The 22,904-nt window shown below is 40.3% G+C and overlaps 1 protein-coding gene across 1 annotated transcript; it reads left to right on the top strand.

The window, feature by feature from the left end:
• The first annotated feature begins 490 nt into the window (after positions 1-490).
• On the top strand, positions 491-16,702 carry CA2 (carbonic anhydrase 2). The gene is made up of 7 exons (XM_080801859.1): positions 491-939; positions 2,073-2,270; positions 10,183-10,301; positions 10,809-10,901; positions 11,954-12,016; positions 14,280-14,435; positions 15,887-16,702. Exons 1-7 carry the CDS (start codon positions 906-908, stop codon positions 16,004-16,006), a joined length of 783 nt encoding a protein of 260 aa, XP_080657985.1. The 5' UTR covers positions 491-905; the 3' UTR covers positions 16,007-16,702.
• Positions 16,703-22,904: the final 6,202 nt, after the last annotated feature.

Below are 22,904 nucleotides of genomic sequence, written 5' to 3'. Positions count from 1 at the left end.
AAGGAGGAAAGTAGGAGGAAATAAGCCCTTCTTCATACGATACGCTGACAGCCCTGACAGCATCAAGGAAATGCAATCTCCCATGCTCGCCTCTGTGGACCAAGGACAGAAGAGACTCTCGCTCCTCTAGCTCGCTTTATTCCACGGCCGTCCAGCAGGGGGCGCGTGGCTTTCGGTACGCGAAGCAGCTCGCTCCCCAGAGCCTCCAGGACCGTATCCCTATTTGCCCCAAGGTCATAGCTCCCAACCTAGCTTGCCAGTCCCCGGCCGGGGACACCCGGCAGTAAACCCTCGGGGCTGGAGACCCCGGCGCCGGTGGGGTCAAGGGGGTGGGGCGGGAGGGCTCTGAGGCCGGGGATGCGATCACAATGCGGACGACGGATGAAAAGAACCAGGGGCCCGGGTCCCGAGCAGTCAGCGCGGCCGCCAGACTCCGCACCCAGGAGGGGGATGGGGTGCTCCTAGACGCTTGCCAGCCCCAGTCCCATCCAGGAGCCCGGGAGCCGCCGCCGCCGCCGCCGCCACGCGCGCCCAGAGCTTGGAGCCTCGTTGCCAGCCCAGGGACCCGGGGCCCGGGCCGCGGGCCGAGGGGAGCCGGGGGGCAGGAGAGGAGGTCCTGAGCCCGGCAGAGCGCCCGCCGGGAGGGCGTTCTCCCCGCCCCCGGTGCCTCGCCCGCCTGACCCGCCCCAAGCACCGGGAGATCACCTCCGCCCGTCACCTCCTCCTCCCCTCATCCAGGTCCACCCGGGGCTCCCTCCCCCGGGCCGCCCCCGAAACGCGAAGTTGGCGGGAGCCTATAAAAGCCGGTGACGGCGCGACCCGCGGACACACGGTGCAGGCGCCCGAGGAGCAGCCGCCTCTAGAACGGCGCCAACTCCTGCCCTGCCTCGACCAGCCGCACGACCATGGCCCATCACTGGGGATACGGCAAGCACAACGGTGAGTGCAGCAGGAGGGCGGCGCGGCGGCGGCGGCGCCCGGGGCCCCAATCTCGGCCCCGGCCCGGCCCCGCAGCGCCCGCACCTGCTGTTTACCGCGGCTAGTCGGAGCACCCGAGGCAAGGTGTGCCCCCGAGCCTGCCCCGCCCGCTGCTCCCTGTCGCTGGGATGCCCCCGTTGCCCCAGCCCCCGGGGTCACTGTCGAGGAATCCCCGCGTCCAGCGGTGGCGCGTAGGGCGGGAGGGAGGAGGAGCGCAGCCTCAGCCTCGGGACTGGAGGACAGTTGCCCTCGGGTCCCGAGCGGAGACTATCCTAACCGGACCTAGGAGGAAGCGAGGAAGGGTTGTAACGGGAAAATTTTAGTTGATGATTGCAGAAAAATTAGGGGACCCCCCCTTCCCCCTACACACTTTCATTCTCAGCACCACCTGTGGCTAAGGCGCTCAGCACAAACTGTCCCGGGGCATTTTCCTTGGGCTGGTTTGAATCCATCGCGGTGATTTCTGAGTTTCCCCATCATCTCTCATCTCTTAATGTTAGGGGGTCACCAGGAACCCGGGTTTATCATGGCTACTGATCTGGCTTCTCCAGAGCCAACCGACGCAAGAGAAAGATGCGTCTGGCGCCCCTTGCGCATCTGGGGGTGACGTGGGGCTTCCCAGGTAGTGGCAATCCCGATCTTTACAAGAGAGGTGCCCGGGTCTGAGCAGTGACTCGGCCTTTACATTCAGTAGGAGGACTCCAGGGAGAAATCCAAACCGGCTCCAAGGTCTTAAATGAGCTTGAATATCCTCTATGCTAACTACAAGCCCTGCGATAGTGTCTGCCCAATTTCAGTTGCTGAATTCAATGAGATGAGGGTAAAAATAGGTAATATTTATATGGCACTCTGTTTGTTCAATGACCTTTCATGTATTGATTCCATTTCTCACAACTTCTACGATGCCAGTGTTATGACCCTAGAATACAAATGATGAAACTGAGGCACACATTGTTTTCCCAGAGGTATTTAGCTAAGTGGGGCCACCAAAATTGGAATGGATCACATTGGCTCCAGAATCATTGCCCCTTTCTAGGGCTCTGGTTGTGCCCTTCCCCGCACTGGGGGATTCACACATCTTTTCTGACCGCTAGGACCCGAGCACTGGCATAAGGACTTCCCCATTGCCAAGGGACAGCGCCAGTCCCCTGTTGACATCGACACCAAAGCAGCCATTCATGACCCTGCCCTGAAGTCTTTGTGTCCTTCCTACGAGCAAGCGGTTTCTCGCAGGATCGTCAACAACGGTCACTCTTTCAATGTGGAATTCGATGACTCCCAGGACAAAGCAGGTCAGTGTTTAAAAAATAACGTGTGCCTTTTACCCAGTAGTTATTTTCCCAGCTTAATGAGAGGAATCAGGAGCAGTGGCTTAATACTACAGTTTGTCTCAGTACTCAAAGATGCCACTTTGCTAATCTTTGTTGGGTCCCAGGCTCTGAGAAGTAGGCTAATTACTTTGAAGTGGCCCAGGGCTGTTGCTCCTCTATAAAATTCCTGGTTTCTATGTAGGGCACAGAATAACTGTGATCTGCTTGTGAAAAGACAGAAGGCAAGGTCGCTGGGATGTGAAGATCAGCAAGGATGAGATTTGTAAATACTGAATTTTTAAGATTCTTTCTAAAATATTTGTTTTCCAGAATTAATCCTATCCAATAAAAAGTACCTCTTTAGTGCTCTCTTCAAGGCAGCAGACAGGGGAGTGATGAAAACCTCACTATTTAAAATAGTGAAAATTTTTTGAAACATTATATTTATGGGTACAAATGTGATAAGAGGAGGCAGTATTTTTTGGCATCCACCCAGGAATTCATTACACAAATGAAGATGTTTTAGAGTGGGTGAGCATTGGCCCACCTGGCCCATTGCTGACAAAACCAATTACTGTAATTTATCTGTTGTGGAGCTGTTTACAGGATGCCCATTGAATGCTTCTTTTTTTCTTATTTAGAAACAGGAGAACAACCCCATTCAGACATGGTAGCAGCTTTCTTTGCCCACTGGTTGGTTTAATTGCCAGTGCCCTATTTTCCTGAGTGCTTTCCTCTGAAGGTCGTTGCAAACACATGATGAGCGGTGATGGTATGGGAGCAGGGAGAGCATGAGGCAAAAAGAGAGCACAGAGAAACAGGGATGCACTCAATAATGCTGTCAAAATTTTGGAGTAACGACTGATAGTACTAATATATAAGTGTGATTATAATCACCATAGCCTAGTTGACCGTTCTTTTTTTGTAGCTCTCTTATATATTCAGTCCAGTTTGGAAAAAATCCCTCCTCCCCCTGCTTCAAACATTTTTTTGACTCTTGGGTTTCTGGAATAGTGATTCTGGAAGACAACTTGATGGAGGGTGATGTGGAGGTCATCTGAGAAGTGTTTTCAGCCTACCTGTGCCCTGGGTGCACCTCCCCCCAGTACACACACAAGCACACACACACACATTCTGGCATAGTATAATGAGTAATTAGACTTTGATTATTAGGTTTAATAGAGGATGTTTCCTGAAGACATTCCTTCAATCATTCTGCTACACTGCCTTCCCAAATAAGCTTCCCACTCCAAAGAAACAATGCTCAAATGATTAGGCTAAATATGAGGGAAACAAATTTCTTTCCTTCCTGTTAAAGATACTGTATACTTTGATTATAATAGGACAAGACTGTAGGTCTTGGTGGTATTATACATACAGAAAGGATGCTATAAAGTTTCATGTTTAGTTATTCAAAGACCAAAAAAAGTGAGCTATTTTAGTCTGTACCTATCAACTTCTACAAAAAGAGATGCAATGAATGTATGTTTCAGTGTTGCCAGTGAGATCATCATTTTCAATGAGAGTCATGTCTACCAGTTATATACCTCATTTGGTGCAACATAGACATTGGATACTTTTTTTGGAGCAATGAGGAAACAAATGTCTAACGAATAGAACCAGATGAGATAATTCCCTGTATTCCTTACAAATCTGGTCATGGAGTAATTGTTCCAGTAGTATATTATTACTGGAAAATGGATTTCAGCATTTAGAGTAGCAACTATGAGCATGGAATGGGGTCAGAGAGCCATGGGCTCAAGTTCCATCTCTGCCACTAACCAGCTCAGTGGCCCTGGAAACAACAGCAACTTAATCTCTCTAATTTTTAGTTTCCTTAACTGTAAAATTGGAGTAAGAGTAGTTTCTACCACGGAGGAAGGATTAAATAGGACAGTAGATATGAAGCACCTAGCCCAGCACTTGGCACGTACTAATTCCACAGTAAGTGACCATTGCTGTTTCCATATCTTCATACCATTTGACTGCTTTTACTAGGCAATTGTTGTAGGGATTGCACCTGTGATAAGATTTCTAAAGAAAGTTTCTAATGAGCCGTAAGATTGCCTGCCATCACTTGATGGGATTTAAACATTTTATTTTTATATGTTCCTGAACATTCCATTTATCATATTAAAGTGTGTACTGATTTTATATGTGACATTATTATATAGTTACATGTTTTAGCATGGATATGTCGAGTCCTGATGGATTTCTACACAAGTAGTGACTGATTAGAGCTAGCCACACTTTTCTAAGTACTTCTCCTGGTGAGTAACACATATATTATTAAAGCCATGTTTAGATCGTGAAAAAAGCTGTTCCAATGGGGTCTCAAACGTATGTCTTTAGAGACACATGTGTTCTTCACTCAGTTCTTATAAAAAAACCAACCACCACCACAAGAAAACCCTTCCTAATGCCAATTAAATGCAAGATCCGCTAGGTACCATGAAGGCAGGATTGAGGCCTGGTCTCTTTCTTGTATCCCTTGAACTCATGCTGGGCAAGCCTCAGGTGGAAAGGCAGAGAAATAACAGATGCTGACCATGACTTTGGCAAGCCCAAGAAGGACATACATTGTTCCATTCCAAGGAACAACGGAAACATGAAAGAGACTTAGGAGTCATCCTGTGTAAGTCAGGAAAGACTTTCCAGGGCGAAGTGAGGCTTGAAGGATTTTGGTGTCTTGGAGGAGACTCCAGGCCAGGAGAAGTAGGAAAGACCCTGGGATTTGAAAGAGTGCAGTATTTACTCTGACAGACGAGGAAGAGTTAATGTTAGAATGACCTGCTCTCCTTTATGTGTGAAAGATCGCTTTATAACTTTGCCCAAACCTCTTCAACATTGTCAGTTGTTCTGGTTAAACAAGGAAGCATTTTTTTTTTTTCCTAGGATGCAGACTATATTAAAATGTTGGCATTAAGGAAAAACACATCTATAGAATAAAACAAACAATCATACCATGCCAAAAAACACCCTTTTGACTTTTTTTTTTTTAAAGAATCCTAGACTCTCAAGTTAGAACTAATGATGGAGATATTCCATTCAAATTCACTTAAACATGAGGAAACAGAGTGCTAAGGAATTTAAATGCCCATCACTTAAAAATAGAAGTTGAATAAGAATTTTTGAATGATAACCAGAGTTAATATTTAATGTGTACATACCATGGTTTAAAAAATTGATATGCTTTTCTATACACTTAAGTCTAAAAATAATTTCTTCATTTTGGTCACTCGATATTTTAAGTCGACAACTTAACATCTCTTTTTGATAGGAGTTATTTTTATGGCGTTAACATTTTTAGATATCTTTTATGTCTTGTTTTCTACATTGATAGTGCTTCAGTTCATTTTAATTGATTGATTTATTTTTATTTTTAGTGTGGTTTCAGCCTTCTAGAATTTCTCATAGATTTAAGTTTTCAGATATATCCCAAACATTATCTTAGACTCGAACTTAAGTGCTAAGTTATCAGGAAATGAGCTGGTTGTGTTTATTAGTATATTTGAGCTTGAGATAATTCTTTTTAAGTGTGGAGTTAATAAAAAAAATTGTGGGGTTAATAGGCTTTAACTAGAAGCTCTCATCAATCTTCTAAATTCTTTTAAAAATAAACCACCTTTAATAAATAAAAAGTTGCTAATCCTGTTAGGCTTTCAAAAAAATTATTAAAAAATAACTCTCTCTGCTTGAGTTCTTTTATTACTAGCTTTATCTGGGAGAAAAAAATACTAGTCAAATTATTAACTTCTGCTAACTCATTAAGTTTTAGGGAAGAGTTTAAAACTCTCCTGCTTTATTACAATGTTAGATGCAAATATTGAAAAACCAATGCCTGAAATTATTGAGCCAATCCATATACAACTCTCATATCATTTCTGTTCTTCAGAAATGGAAATATTTTTATCTGTTTATATTATTTCAAGAAAAAAGGAAGGAAACAGTTTACCTATGCTCATTTGAAGCAGACCACTGTCTGTATGACATAATAGAGCTTCATACATGAGTCTTGCTTGATTTTCAAGGACTTGCTTTTGAAACTTTAAAATTATCCTTCCATGAATAATTTTGAGTTAAAAGGAAACATAATAGCAACAAGTGAAAGGGTTTGTTGTGCAAACTATTAATGTTATAAGCAGAAACCTAAGTATTTATAAAACTGACCAAAGCATTCTAAGTTCTGTATTTCATTATGTTCATGTCAAAAGACTTTCCTTTTTTATACTCTTCTATGATTTCCATATACCTGTAACTAAAAATTTCTGTTCTGTTGATTTTTAATTGTTGTTTACCGTAGTGAAAGTGACAGCTAAACATCTCGCTATTTAAAAGAAATGGATTGTCGACATCTTGTCCTCATTCATTTTCTTGATTTTAGTATGTCAACCCTAGGATTATTGGCTACTGCTAAAAAAACAAAACAGCAATGCATGATTTAATAATTTTAAAAGTATTCATAAAAGAAGATTGTTTACCTGCTGGGAAATGCTGCAGTTTTAGTAGAATTAGTCTTTTACTTCATTAATAAGAAATCCCTCAAATTTGAATTTTAAACTAAAGATTATTGGAAATGGGCTTATCTGTATTTTGGATTTAAGAGAGATTATCGATATTCATTAAGATCTTTAGTTTGTTATTTGGATACATCTTATGCTAAGTAATAATAAAGTGGGAAGAAAAAATATTAAAGTGTTAATTTTTCAGTTTTTAATTTGCATAGATAGTCTTATTACTGGGGTAATATCTTAATTTTCACAAATAACAGAATTTACATAACTTCCCTAAGTAATATGTATAGGAAGACAGATTATAATATAATTAGTGCTTATTTTGTATGTTATGTATGCAGTATGTATAACTGATGGGAGATCATCGAAATTAAAATTAGCTGGAGCTCTTGGTGTTGAGATTTGGATTTAAATTAAATTTTGGGAACCTTGAAAAAGATATCCTGGTAGAAAACCCCATTTATATCTCTCCCATCCCTGTGGAACACATTTCTATGATACAATAAATTATTGACTCTTCAGGGCCCCCACCAGCAGGGCTGGATTTTAAAGAGGAAAAACACAGTCTGCAGTTTCTATTACTTTTTCAAATTATTTTTGCATCACAAAAACAGACTTCATTTTTATTTTTTTTTTAATTTTTTTTTTTATTTTAATAAACATATAATGTATTTTTATCCCCAGGGGTACAGGTCTGTGAATCATCTGGTTTACACATTTCACAGCACTCATCATAGCCCATACCCTCCCCAATCAGACTTCATTTTTAAACTGGAACAGTTTAGAAATGGCAAGTAGCAATCCAAATAAGTAAATAAATAAATAGATCTGGAAAAAGTGCAAACTCCGAATCTCTCAACCAAATATCTTTTTTATTTCGCAAATAAAAATATATATATATGCTACCTTTATCGGGATTTGTGGTGTTTTATTTTTATGACGATGTTTTGGGGGGGACTTCATTGACAAAACTCCATGCTAAGAATTTGCCGAGAAATAACTAACTAGCTGAAGAAGACAAGAAATGCTTCTTTTTGTAGCAACTAAATTTTAAGAATTTAATAATCTCTCCTAGGTACGATGGGCTTCTAATCTACATAGCAACAGAGTTTTATTTTAACAGGAACTAAAGCAAGTGTCTGGTAATAATAGATTAGCACTGAGTAAGTTTAATCATTGAACCTAGAGCATTTTTTTTTAATTAACAAAGCTTATTTAAGAAAAGCTCATATACATTCTTGCCTAATTCTAAATATTCTCTGAAATAAATAAATTAGGCTGGAATCTTAAGGTCTTCAAGGGAGTGAATAAGAATAGGAAATAGCCAGTAAGCTTTTTATTATTTTTAAAATTTAAGATTCTGATATGATTCTTTATAAGGGAAAGGAGATTCATTTAGAACAATAAGTTACACTGGTTGCTTAATATGGTTTTATTTCATTTATTTTGCCACTTGGTAGAATTAATGATGTTAGGATATTTGCTTTTTAGGATCAGCCAATTAGTAGCTTTAAAGTAATGATAAAGGAATTGTTTCAGTACCAATTTATTTCATAAATATATATTTTGTTTTGAGGGTATATCATTATGAAAAATGGGAATTTTCTCATTTTTGAAAAAGCCTAGAGGAGGGGCAGATAAGGCTAAGTCTTTCTTTACAGGATTATTAGATTAAAAAAATTTTTTATAATAATTTGTTTTCAAGGTTCAAAAGATGTGATTTTATCAGAATATACCCAAATCGATGTTTCTTAGCAGATCTATAACACTAGTTCTGATTGGTTCCTTTTCTTTTTTTTCTTTTTTTTAATTCCTTCTTTTTTTCTCCTGGCCTATTGTAAGGCAGAGCTGGCAAGGAGAGATTGTATCAAGAGCTGTAGGAAAGGCCTAAAGGTCTTCTAGCCAGCTCTATTTTTTCCTTTGGGTAAATGAATGGGTGTTGCTACCGTTTATGTGTATTTGGGTGAAGTTAAGCAAATTTGATTGTACAGACTTTGTTGCTTTGTTTTGCAAAGCCAAAGTAAGTGTGGGCTCACTGTTTTATAGATTTATAACCCAAAGCTATTAAAATACACTTATAAAAATAGATGGTAGAACTAAACTAATTTTAAAAGCTTTTAAAAATTTGGTAACATTTCATTAATACATATAACTTAAATAAAAAGTTTATGAAGAGGATGGGGAAACTGATTTCATACTATATTAATTCTCTGTAATACACATATCATTAATTATCTGCAAATAGACTGTGGTCTAAGAAGATGACATCTAGTCACATTCTTCCATCTTGTGTTTTTCTCTAACAAAGTTATATTAATACCAGAAGAGTAGAATCATTAGGCAGTTATTAAAGTTAGAATTTTTAAGTTTTTGGAGACAATAGAGTACTGCATATGTTAGATGATCAGCAAACTCTTAGTGAAGTAATAAACAATTGAACGTATCCACTTTATAGATGAGGACATTAATGGGGGGGCATGTGGGTGGCTCAGTCGGTTAGGCAGTTGACTTTTGGTTTCAGCTTAGGTCATGATCTCAGGGTCCTGGGATCAAGTCAGTGTCAGGCTCCAAGGGAGCCTGCTTGAGATTCTCTCTGCCTCTGCCCTTCTCCCGACTCATGCACCCACTCTCTTTTTCTCTTTCTAAATAAATCTAAAAAAAAATTTTTTTTTAATGTACCAAGCTAGTTAATACCAGTGACAATCCAAATTCTGGAGAATTGGAAGGCCAGGGCAAGGAGAATTGGATATTCTACTAAGATCAATAGAATGCTTATGGTTTCATAAATTCTGGAGGGTAAGAACTGGCCTCGGAGGTTAGCAAAGCAGGTGGTAGGACAGCCACTGGGCCATGTAGAGCAGGGGTTCCCACGTTGGTCAGCGTGGGGCACAGACCCGCACTGGCAAGCAGCTGCATGGGCACTTCCTCAGTGATTCACAGAGGACTTAATAATTCCACCTAAAATTTCCTCTTTCTCAACCAGCACCTCTGACTCCAAACCAAATCCAGAAGAGAAGTATCACTGTGCTCAGAAACCAGATGGGAAAAACACCTATCCTTTAAGCCAACACAAGTGAGGAGAGAAGCCAGCTGAAATGATTTTGTTCAGCACTATAGACTAAACCTGAGTCTGGATTTAATTTTCCCAGAGCGAAAATGTTGCTATAGGCATAAATTTAGAACTATGAAACAGGATTAAATTAGATTGTAATATTTAATACTGTGTGTGTTTCATGTGCATATGTATGTGTATGTGTATATACACATGATTGTGTGTATGTACATACATTCATATACGTATTACACTCACACACATATGCACATATATAATATACATATACATATATTTTATATATATATATATATATTTTAAATTTTAGTGCTGAAAGGAGGACCCCTCACTGGCACTTACAGATTGATTCAGTTTCACTTTCACTGGGGTTCATCTGATGGGCAAGGTTCTGAGCACACTGTGGATAAAAAGAAATATGCTGCAGAGGTAAGAGACGCTTTTTTGCTTTCCAGGGAAAGATGTAAATTGATATTCAGCATTAATTTCAAAATCTTAATTTTGTAAATTCGACTCAATCTAAGTGAACTTTTTTTTTTTTACAAAGGACCTTCACATTTGCTTCTTATAACTTTTATTTGTGATATTACAATGAATGCTGCAAAACATTCTCTACTACTTCCAAGGACATCATTTGCAAAAAAAAAAAAAAAAAAATTCAAATTGGAGGATCCCGTTTTAATATGAATCTAGAAATAAACTTTGTGTCTTCCCACAAGAACATGTAACTCTTTGTCTTAGAGTTGATGAAGTCATTTGCTGTTATGCCAAATAGTGAATAATTAGAATTAAAATGAAAGAAAAGTTTATTTTTTAAGTTATCCACACGTTTACTTTCTTTAGTAACCTCTAGCTATGAGGAAAAGGTCACTGGAAGAAACCTGTAGGATTTATTATGTGTCTCATTCATTGTGGTTTTGTCTCCCACTGCTTTAGCTTCACTTGGTTCACTGGAACACCAAATATGGGGATTTTGGAAAAGCTGTGCAGCAACCTGATGGACTGGCTGTTTTGGGTATTTTTTTGCAGGTTAGTGGATGGCCCAGTTCTTTTTTTCCCTGTTTTTTTAGAAAGATTAAGCAAACAGAACATTCAGAGTAAACAAGACATCCTACAAAGAGCCTCGGAAATGCCTTTGGCTCCGAAATATTTTCAGACACCTGTTCCCCTCCACGCCCCCCCTCCCCAACCATAGTAGCTAGTAGCAGTGGAGAAACAATCTGAGAGGTATTCATGAGGTGCTATTTATATGTAAATGTGAAGGGTGTATACATGGGAAATGTGAACAGAAAAAGAGGTATACTTCAGGTGACTACTGGTTTTTGTTTTAAAATTCGTCCCTAACTAGGTAGTACTGTTTCATGATAGACTGCTAAACTAAGATCAAGTTTTGGAGGGCTCAAGGGCAGCGACCCAGTATTGGAGAATTTCAGGCAACAGTGGGACTTACAGGTTGAGCTGCCCTCCAGACAGTTATAAAGCAAGTGGAGATAGGTCTAGGCTGGAGATTCATGGAGCCTGACATCATATGTCAAGGTGGGAGCTACACATGAGTATGAAATCATCCAAGAAAAGCCTGAAGAGGGAGATGGTAAAGCCGCTGAGCATGCAGTCCCAAGAAACTGCAAAATGTAAGACATTTCAGGCAGTGGAAAGATGCTAATGAAATGGCTAAAAAGGAATGCAAGAGTCAAGGGAGATTGCCGAAGTTGGAGGGCAGGAGAGAATTTCAAAGAGGTGAGAAATCAATAGTACAAAATCCTGCAAAACGAAGGTAAGCACTGAACAGTGTTCTTTGTTTTGGCAGTTGGAGGTCAGTTAGAGGTCACTGGTGATTTTTAGGGAGTAGATTCAGGAGAACTATGGGGTGGGGTAGGGGGACAGAACTCGGAGGGAAGGTGTCGGTGAAAGTGGGGAAGTTCACGGTGCCCGTGTAGTCAGAGTAAGATGGTTGAGTGGCACATAGCAAGTGGGAGACTTTGGTGCACTACTTGGAAAAATTTTATGGTAGAGCTGCTCAAATCAACACCGATATAGTACCAACAGGATTCCAGGACCTTGTATGTTGTGTCTTTCTATAGATTGGTGATGCCAGACCAGGCTTACAAAAAGTCCTCGATGCCCTGGATTCCATAAAGACAAAGGTACAGTTGAATTTTTTGCCACCTCAATAGAGTACTTTTTTTTTTTTTATCCCATTGGTTTTAGGAAACTTTTTGAATCAAAATGAATAGTTTTGGTTTGACATGTGGTGTTTCAATAAGGAGTTAATAGAGGTAAAATGTTGCTTATCTATTCATTTAACTTTTCTTTATCTGAAAGTTGATCCTAATGCTAGTATCATTTTAAGACTTGCATTTATTTAGTCTTGCTTCCCTATCATTTGAACACTCACATTACAAGAGTCAGAGAATTCTCATGACTACAAGGAAACTGAAAGATCATCTGGTCAAATTATTCCCTTATTCATGCAGCAGATATTCGTGGAGTATTTGCTCTGTGCGGGTTACTTGGTTAACGTAGGAGAGACATTGGTGAGCATGAAGAATAATCCATCCCATGTTTGCATTCTTCCTATGGCAGAGCCACATTTAGGTCATTGAACATCTGCTACATACATCAAAGGACAGCTCTGGCTTTATAAAGCGTATCCTCAAACTGGAGCCACATTTATCTTCTGAAAGGCTCCCTTATTACTCCTAGCTAACCCCTTTGGATTATGTGGAATAAACCTGATTCAAAACACTAATTTAAAAAGATATATGTACCTTCATGTTCATTGCAGCATTATTTACAATAGCCAAGATCCAGAAAGAGTCTAACTGTCCAAACTGGATGACTAGATAAAGAAATGTGCTATATATAATATAACTATATATGTAACATATTCTATATATAAAATATATAATAATATTATAATATAATAATATAATTATATATTATATACAATATAATAATATGTAATAATATTATGATATAATAATATATATAATTATATATAATATATATACACAATAGAATATTGTCCAGTCATAAAAAAGAAAGAAATCTTGCCATTGATTACTATGTTGGTGGACCTTAAGGCCATTATGCTAAGTGACATAAGTCAGACAGAAAAAGACAAATACCATATGATCTCACTTATACGTGGAATCTAAAAAACAGAGAACAAAACAAAAACACAAAAAAGTGAGATACAGAAAACAGATTGTTGGTTATCAGAGGTGGGGGGAGGTGAGTGAAGGGGGTCAAAGGGTACAAAGTTCCAGTTATGAAATAAGTAACTCAGGCACCTTGGTGGCTCAATCAGTTAAGCTTCTACCTTCAGCTCAGGTCATGATCCTGGAGTCCTGGGATCAAGTCCCACGGCGGCTCCCCACTCTGTGGGGAGTTTGCTTCACTCTTTGACCCTAACCCTCTCGTGCTTTCTCCCTCTCACTCTCTTTAAATAAATAAATAAAATCTTTTAAAATAATAAATAAATAAGTCATGGGGATATAATGTACAGCATGGTGACTATTAATAATATTGCATTGCATATTAGAAAGTTGCTAAGAGTAGACTTTTTTTTTAAGAGCAGATTTTCGAAGTTCTCATCATAAGAGAAAAAAATATTAGTAACTGGGCTGTAACTTAGTAACAGACTGTTACATGTTAACAAGTAGACTTACTGTGGTGATCATTTTGCAATATATGCAAATATCAAATCATTATGTTGGGCACCTTGAAGGTAATATAATATTATGTGTTAATTATACCTCAGTAAAACAAAACAAAACAAAGTAAAAAACATGGTCCTTCTTTCTTTTGACCCCATTTTCTAATAGCATTTTACTTACCCTCAGGCTAGTTATCTTGAGTGTCCTTTATTCCCATACAGCAATTTTCTCTCTTGTAACAACCTTGTCACTCTACTTGTAGCTCTCTGCCTTGTACATCTATTGCTTTGAAAGTGTAGTGTGGAAAGGAAAGGGGTTCTTTAGTCCTGATCTAGTGATCAGATAGAATAGCAAGACAATTACCTCCTTATCAAAGATACTATATTTTTGTTCCTGAGGCCTAAAATTGCATTATTTCAGTGGCAGCAGTTTTGTTTTAAATGCTGGATGCGATCAGTTAATAACAATGGAAATTATAAGGGATGATGGGAGAGGACAAGATGAGAATAGGACATGAGAAAATTAGAGAGTCAGGCTCTCTTGCCCATATCGCTCATCTATATTTCCAAGTCAAATATCTCTCTTAATTTCTTCTTTACTTTGTTTTCTGGTCAATATGGGACCTCTTTAAAAAAAGAAAAAAAAAAAAAGTTTGGCAACCAGGGGGGAGTATCTGTTTCCTAATCTCCTGCCTTCCTCTCGCTCTGATCATGTGGCATTTGTAACCTGTGTGTTTGCCTTGTTCCAGGGTAAGAGTGCTGACTTCACTAACTTTGACCCTCGTGGCCTCCTTCCTGGAAGTTTGGACTACTGGACCTACCCAGGCTCACTGACCACTCCTCCCCTTCTGGAATGCGTGACCTGGATTGTGCTCAAGGAGCCCATCAGCATTAGCAGTGAACAGGTCAGTTTTCTCAAGTGAGGTAGAGCCCTTCGTCCAGGCAGAGGAGCTTGGCTTTTGGATTCGGACAGACCCGGGGTTGAATCCTCCTGCTCCTGCTTCTAGATGTGAAACTAGTGTCCGTAACAGTGCGTAGCAGATAAACAGCATTCAAGAAATATTTGCTGGGATTAGCCATAACTTTAGGCAGCTTGTTTGCTCTGTACGACTGGATAATCATGAGGATTAAGTGAGAAAGGTGTCTGTCACCTAATAAATGCTTTTGTATAAGCTACAAGGAAATCGAGGCCCAGGATAATGAGATTTCATATTCAAGGTTCCATAGATGTCGGTGGTAATTCACAGGTAACAGCTCACTCACATGAGAGCTTACCCAGTTTTATTTCTATCAGAATACATTTCTGAATCCTGACAAAAGGAAAAGCCATCCCTTGGAGAAAAGTATCTATTAAAACTCACTCCAGGTTGCTCTAAAGCCCAGACCACAGATTCTTACCTTTCCCATACAATATAGCTTATGAGGTTCAAGTTATTAATGCAGCTTCTGGGCCACCGATAGTATCCATAGACTGTCTCCATGCCCCCCACAGTTGAAATGTAGAAAATGGACAGTCCTCTGTAGGGTCCACAAGAACTTGGATCCTGGATAATTTAACTAATGTTACAGTAACTGACTGACATCGAAGTTGTCTTCAAGGGGTGAGACTGAGGGACTATTACTGGACCAAAGAGATCAGGTTAAAGGCTATTGATTCGTGGGTTGCTTCATTACTGCCCAAATCACCCTTCTTCATTTAGATCAAGACTTGCGAAGGCAGAGGGACATACCACTTTGCAAAAACAACCTCAAAGAAGTAGGAGGCTGGTTAAGGGCTGTGTCCTATCACTGGGCCAGGGAACTAAAGTGAGGTTAAAGGGGAATAAAAATCAGCGAATGTCAAGGATTCAAAATCCCGGTTTGGGCAAATTCATTTATGTGTTTCTGTACATTAAAGTAGAGATGCGCACCAGTCACTTATCTCCTGGGGCTTTTGGATCCTGGACCACTTTATCCAATAGTACAGATGCTGTAGTTTATCTTCCTGGGGCAGAAAACAAAACTCTATAATTTGGATCTAGAATTTTTATTATTATTTTACATCTCAGAAGTGTTTTATAGACGTTTGATGGTTGATTTTAAAATTAAGAGGGGAAAAAAATAAGCCCACTGAAAATTTCCTTCTAAATGACACCAACAATCTTGTGTGTATTTTCCAGAAATTGACTTGTCATCTAAAAGCATACATATATAATGTTTATGTGATTGTATATTTATTGGGAACCAAAGTGAACTTTGAATTTTGATACATACATAGTATGGTGACTATTGGTGAATATGGGAGAATAAGCACATAAATGAATACTATTGGGAAACTTGTATTTTAAAATTTTTTATCCTTTATTTTGCCTTTTAGATGATGAAATTCCGTAAGCTTAATTTCAATAAGGAGGGCGAGCCTGAAGAACTGATGGTGGACAATTGGCGCCCAGCTCAGCCGCTGCACAGCAGACAGATTAATGCGTCCTTCAAATAAGATGGCCCCAGAGCCCACATCCAGATAGTGGATATTCGGGATATTAGCTAAGCACAAGTCTACCTTGGTGAATCGGACCTTGGCTGCTTTGTGTCTGGTTTTCTAGATCCTTATCTCTCACCTGTTGTCCTCATTAGTAAAATGTGAAGAACTTGACCAGTTGTCGTGCTTGACCGAATTGCTGTGACTGGTGCTTTGGTTCTGGTAATAGCCTTTCTGTAGGAGAGAATATAATATAAGGAATAAGAGAACAAAGCATCTTGACTTTGTTTGTAGCACATGGGGTGATGAGCACGGACAATTGTTCACAAAAATGCTAACTTTAAAACATAGGAAAGTAGAATGATTGAGTGCAAATCCATTCCATGAGATAAACTGAGCTCTGTAATGTAAATCAGGTGAAATAATCATGATTCTATGTAATGTAAATCAGATGAAATAAATGTTTATGATTCCGAGATATGATATATTCAAGAAAAAAAATTTAAATTCTTATATATTTGTAGCAATGTTATCTGGAAAATGAATTATGTTGTAATTTAGTGACTTTTGAATTACAGAGATGTAAATGAAGTATTATCTGTAAAATTGTTATAATTATAGTGTAATACAGAGTATATTTCCATTCAAATAATATATCATAACTTAATAAATATTGTATTTTAGATATATTCTCTAATAAAATTTGGACTTCTATTTGGGCTTATTTTATTCTATGCTGGGTATTGGGTAATAATGGAAGAGGAAAATGTGTTCCTTTATAACTCCTATTAACACATTATTAACAATAAGCCATCATAATTGGGTACTCACAATTGTAGGAGTTTCCATAAAAGGAAAAACCCTGAAGGTCATGTACTAATTGCCTAGAGCTGTTTTAAGTGCTTTCTGAGCATTCATTCACGTGACCTTCATGAGAACCCTACAAGAATGAATCCCGCAAGAGAGAGAGGAATGGGTTAAACTAGAGCAGCAAGGCAGAGAAAGGTGTATGTGCAGGATCAATATATAGTCCTTGGAAATAAAACAAATAAAAGTCCATTTTATTTAAAGAAGGGAATTCAAGTGGTACCCACAAGTAACAGAGTAATTTGAATCTTAGAAAGATAAATTATACCCTTTACACATAGGAAGAAAAATGAATACATGAAATAAAAATCTCCCACTATTATGGCTGTTCTGGATTTAGCTGTGTGCCTGGACCATGGAATGAATTTTTGGCTGATGAGTTATTCTGGAAAGCCAAGTTTAACAAATAACTCAAGTTCTACCCTTCATGGAATAAAACCTCTTTGGTATTGGAGATTAAAAAAAAGAAAAAGTGTCTAAACTCAACACACTTAGGTGGCTCAGTTGGTTAGGCGATGGACGCTTGATTTTGGCTCAGTCATGATCTTAGGGTCATGAGATTGAGTCCTGCATCAGGCGCTGTGTTGAGTGTGGAGCCTGCTTAAGATTCTCTCTCTCCCCCTACCCTACTCACTTTCTTTCTCCCTCATAAAAAAAAAAAAAATACCCTAAATTCATTTATACCCCTCATTTGCTTTACTAAAGAACTATGCTGAGTTTTGTGTAAAAGGAAGATCACAAGCTTTGGAGCTTGGTTTGTTTTGAATCCCAATCTTCTCAACCTCTCTGTTCCTGGCCATAAAAAGAGACTGGTGACATCCAGGATTGTGATAATTATATGATATCCTGTCTGGTGTACAGGGGGTGGTCAAAAGTACTTTTTAAACTTCGTGTGTGTGTGTGTGTGTGCACGTGCGTGCGTGTGTGTGTGTGTGTGTGTGTTTTATTCTGTTAACAGTACCACCAATTTTCCTTAGTTTCCTGGAATGAGGCTTCTCCTCTACTTCACCGGTTATTCTTTGGGTAAAGAACCCATACAGCCAACCTTAACTAGAATTGTTTGTAAAGTAAAAGTAAACCCACTTCAGGTGAATTGCTGAGGACCTCTTCTAAACATAAAAGGAGTTTAATTTGTGCATATTTTTACATATTGGTTTTCAGCTATATACTGAACCAGAAATTTATCAACAACTGAGTTCTATATATAGATGAAATATTATGTGCTTAGCATATAACAGATGCTATGCAGCATATAACAGATTTCACTTTTGGCTAAAATTAAATTTAACCAGGAGATAGTATTTATTTTATTTTTTTTGAGCAATTTTCTTGTCATATTTGTAAAGTGCCACAAACTATTTTAATTTATATAAGTGCTTTTCAAATGTTCCATCAAAATAGTCCTTAAAGCAGAGAAGTAGTCTTAGTACTTAGCAGGCACAGTTCAAAACAAACCATTGCTTCTTTAACGTCTCATTTTTATTATTAAGTATTTTCAAATTTTACATTCTAGTCTATATTATAGCCACATTCATCTTTAATATAAAATGTTTCAACTAGCTTATTGTAATTAGTAAAATTGTCACTCTGGGAATGTTTATCCTGCAACCTATTACCTTTGGTCACTGGGTGTACCTGCTGAGACCCTGGAAGTCCCAGTTTGAGAAGTGTAACCTAATATTAAATATCGAGGACTGTGATTATATTTGCTCCTGAAAGACAGTCGTTCGTTTTAAATAAAGTGTGTACCTCCTTTATGGATATCAAAACTGGTATTAGCATGTTTAGAAAATGTATCTGAGGGACGCCTAGGCGCCTCAGTCGGTTAAGTGTCTGCCTTCAGCTCAGGTCATGATCGCAGGGTCCTGGGATTGAGCCCCATGTCAGGATCCCTGCTTGGCAGGGAGCCTGCTTCCCCTTCTCCCTCTGCTACTCCCCTGCTTGTTCTCTCTCTCTCTCTTGCTCGCTCCCAGATAAACAAACAAACAAACAAATAAATAAAATCTTTTAAAAAATGTATTTTAATTCTTCTTTTGAATTTCACCAAAAAGATCCCATGTCAGTTACTCACACTCAGAAGGGAGGAGTCCTAAATGATGCTGTAGTAGACAAAATGATGGCCTTCCAGAGATGCCTACATCCTTGTCCCCAGAACTTGGGACTACGTTACCTTAGCTGATAAAAGGGACTTTCCAGATGTGACCCAGTTAAAGATCTTGAGATAAAGAGATTATCCTGTGGGTCCAAAGTAATTACAAGGGTTCTTAGAAGAGGGAAAAAGAAGGTCAAAAGCAGAAAGAGATGAGACAACAGAAGCAGAGACTGGAGTGATGTGGCCACGAGCAAGGAATGCTGGCAGCTTCTAGAAGCTGAAAGAGGCAAAAACCAGACTGTCCTCTGGAGCTTCTAGAAAGAACCAGCCCCACTGATCCCTTAATTTTAGTCTCAGAAGACTCCTTTTGGACTTCTGATCAAACCCCTAAGTTTGTGGTTAATTTGTTACCGTAGCAATGGGACAGAAGTAGAGATACTGGGTTAACAAGAGAAATCCATAGGAGAATAAACTGTGGGTAGCCGGAAATTTCCAGCCCAACCTTTGGGCCCTGGTGGTGATTATTCCCTTTGCCCAGAGTGTCCTTTCTCCCCATCCATAATTGTGAAAGCTTAACCATTCCTGGGTGCCAAGCTTGAGTATCAACTCTTACCATTGACCCCAGTATCTCTCATTCAGGAGACTTTGTGCTTTTGTGGCTACTGACATCAGTGACCTCCTCGACTTGGTGCTAATTGTGATGGCAGCTATTTCCATATGGTCCTGGGAGCTCCTGGAAGGCAGCTTTTGTTTAACCACGGGCTGCGTGTACGTAGCTGGTGTTTGGTATGTGCGTGTTGGGTGGAATTAGTCAGGAAAAGCCTTCTGAGGGTCGTAAACCTTGTCTCAGAGCTGAAGTAAGTGGAGTGGGTGAAGGGGGAGAAGCATCCGTGTTTCATACATGCACTCCATGCTTCAGGGGCAAAGACAATGTAGTTCTACTTACTACGGCTCAGCCCCTCTTCCCTGGGGTCACCCTTGTCTCCAATCTCACACGCAGTGGGAGCAGGATCCGGTCACTGGCATCCCAGTATACTGAGATTTTAGATTTTTTTTTTTAAAGATTTTATATACTTATTTGAAAGAGAGAGAGAACATGAGTGGGGTAGAAGGGAGGAACAGAGGGAGAGGGAGAAGCAGACTCCCTGACTGAGCCACCCAGGCACCCCTAAGATTTCTTTACTCCCACACTAGCCCATACAGATGGCGCCTTGGTGACAGGGGAGCAAGTCAGGGTGGTTATGTTGTCCCCAGATGCTTGTTGGCCTCTGCTATGGAGTGGTGGCCTGGGCTGGCCCTGTACCAATCTGCTTCTGCTGACATGTTTCACTGGGTCTTTGGAGATGACTCTAGCTGAACTGCTCCCCACCACTGCCTCTGGTTGCAGAGTTTGGAACTCCCCTATTACCCAGGAGGACACAGGGACACCTACCTCTTCTGAGCCTAGGTCCTGGAGCTCTAGATTTCCCTCACCACCCAGATTTGACCCCGAAAGACTGTATGCGTTGGAGGGGGTGGAGAATTACAACATCAGCACCTGACATCTTTGCTTCCTCTCCCCTCACCACTTTCCACCGGGTCAGAAAAAGCAGTGTCCCTTTTTCCTGTGTGACAGGAGGCTCCCTTATATTCCACTTCCTTCTGGAGGCCACGCGCATCTGGACCCTGCTCTAGGGGCCACAACAGCACACGGCACAGAAAGAAAATTAGTTTCATGGTAGGAGAAGTTCCATCAGAAAATATTTTTAAATTCCTACGTACCTTACACCTGGCAATATGTTGTCCCTGAAGGCTTCAGAGAGTTTCTTTAGTCTGTTTTGTAAAATCTAGTAGAAATGAAGAAATTTAATTTGTGTTTCTTCCCCTTTTCTCCTCATCCTCTCTCTGCCTCTGACCCCTGCCTTCATTACGAGAATACACACACACACACACACACACACACACACACACACACACACACAGAAGGGAGGAACAGAGGGAGGGAGAGAAGCAGAGGGTGCATATAGTGCTTAAATATGTTAACAGAGGTAGTATCATTACCTCTCATCTGGTATTTTTAACAGTTGGTGGAATGAACCAAAGAAAACCCTGAAGCTCTAAAACTGGAAAGTTCATGTTCCATAAAAAGAGAACTAGTCAATTTCCTTTATGTTTGTGAAACTCTAGGGTCAGGATGGTTCTTCTATGGGATCTGGGGGGAAGAGCACACCATATTGGCTGGAAACCACATCCAGACCCTCTGATGGAATTATATCCTGCAGAGTGGCATGCTGGCCTCATTATCAATGACTTGTTTTATAAGAAGAGCTGCTTGGAAAAGAGATAGGAACAAACTTTCAGCCCTCAGCGGATAGGGGCCTGCACTTGCCTTCGGAGAGAGTGGGGCCAGTGCACACTGGGGCCCTTGCACAGTCACCTGTATGGTGGCTGGAACAGCCTGCCTCTGCCGCCCAAACCCGTGGCTCCAGGCCTCTGAAGATTTCCTGCACACACCTTGCCTTTGGAAAGAGAAATGTTCCTGATGTTTGTAGACAAGATATTGTTCCTGCTCTTAGAATGAAGTTTCTGGCTTGTTTGGCAGGGGTCAACACGCTCGCCCAGGCCAGGTTTCCCCAGTGCACAGTCACTAGTCCTTTCTCTCCCTCCCTTCACCTGGGTTCCGTTTTCTCAAAGGTTTCAAGTCTGTAGGCTTTGTCTGGCGTCTATTCTCAGAGAGTTCTGGCAACAAGAATGATGCTTTTCAGCCTGAGATCTCTGCATGCGACACACATATGTAGAGCTCCAGAACAATTTTCTGTCACACACACACACACACACACACACACTGGCTAGCAATGTGTGTGTTTGTGATGTATAAGATACTTTATTTAATAGCTCTTTTAGTGAGCCACCTGGTCCTTTCAGGAGCCAATAATGCAGTAGAATTTAGTGCCACAATTTTTCCACGTCACTCCCCTGGCCTATTAACCTCAAAAATAAAGAGAAAATTCAAGTATTGCTCAGCAATGTGGACTGAAGTTATCACAGACAGAACAGAAGTGAAGTTCTTTATCATATAGTGCATAGCAAGAAAAAAGAGACTCATCAATTCCATCGTCTTTCCCCTCAAGGACTCTATCTCCCTGGACTGTGGTCCCCTGTCCCTGGAGCCTCCCTGGGGCCTCATTTTCTCCTCGCTCTCTAACTGAGTAATTTAGTTTCCATCTTCCCCTCCTCCTTCCTGATACACATGTGTGCACACTCATATGTGTTCACATACACACATGCACAGGTGAACATGAGCACACACTTGCACACGCACACACACACACACACACACACATCCATCCCTCGATACTATCCTACACTTCAGCATGCTAAAGGTCAGCAAAGGAAGGTGCCTCCAGTTTTAAAGTCTCCTTTTCATAAACGTGGTAGGAGAATTATAAATTTTATTTATGTATTTATGTAACTATTCATTTATTTTTAAAGATTTGAGAGAGAGAGAGCGTGCATGTGTGTGCAAGCAGGGGGAGGGGCAAAGGGAGAGGGAAAGGGCGAGAGAATCTCACGTGGACTCCACACTGAAGGTGGACCCTGACTCGGGGCTCAATGTCACAACCCCGAGATCATGACCTGAGCTGGAACCAAGTCAGACACTCAACTGACTGAGCCACCCAGGCATCCCTATAAATATTTATTTTTCTTGTCAGTAGTATTTTTAATTCTTCTACATACCTGTGTTATCCTGCATGTTCTCAACAGAATAAAATAAAAATTATTTCCATTTTACAAATGAAGCCTTGGGGCTAGGACACATATCTAAATCCCCACAGCAAATGCGGCAAAATGGGGCTGCAAATACCAGTTTTGTGTGTCCACTTTCCACTACACGATGTGAAGGATGATCCTTGATGGTGCATGGCCTGCTCTCCAACTGTACAACTCCCCAGCCCCTGCCCTGAGCTTTCTCTAAAC

This window comes from Martes martes (assembly GCF_963455335.1).
Source record: "Martes martes genome assembly, chromosome: 4".
In the NCBI taxonomy this organism is placed as follows: Eukaryota; Metazoa; Chordata; class Mammalia; order Carnivora; family Mustelidae; genus Martes; species Martes martes.
Note: the sequence above shows the minus strand (reverse complement) of the source record. Positions and strands in the feature narration are given on the sequence as shown.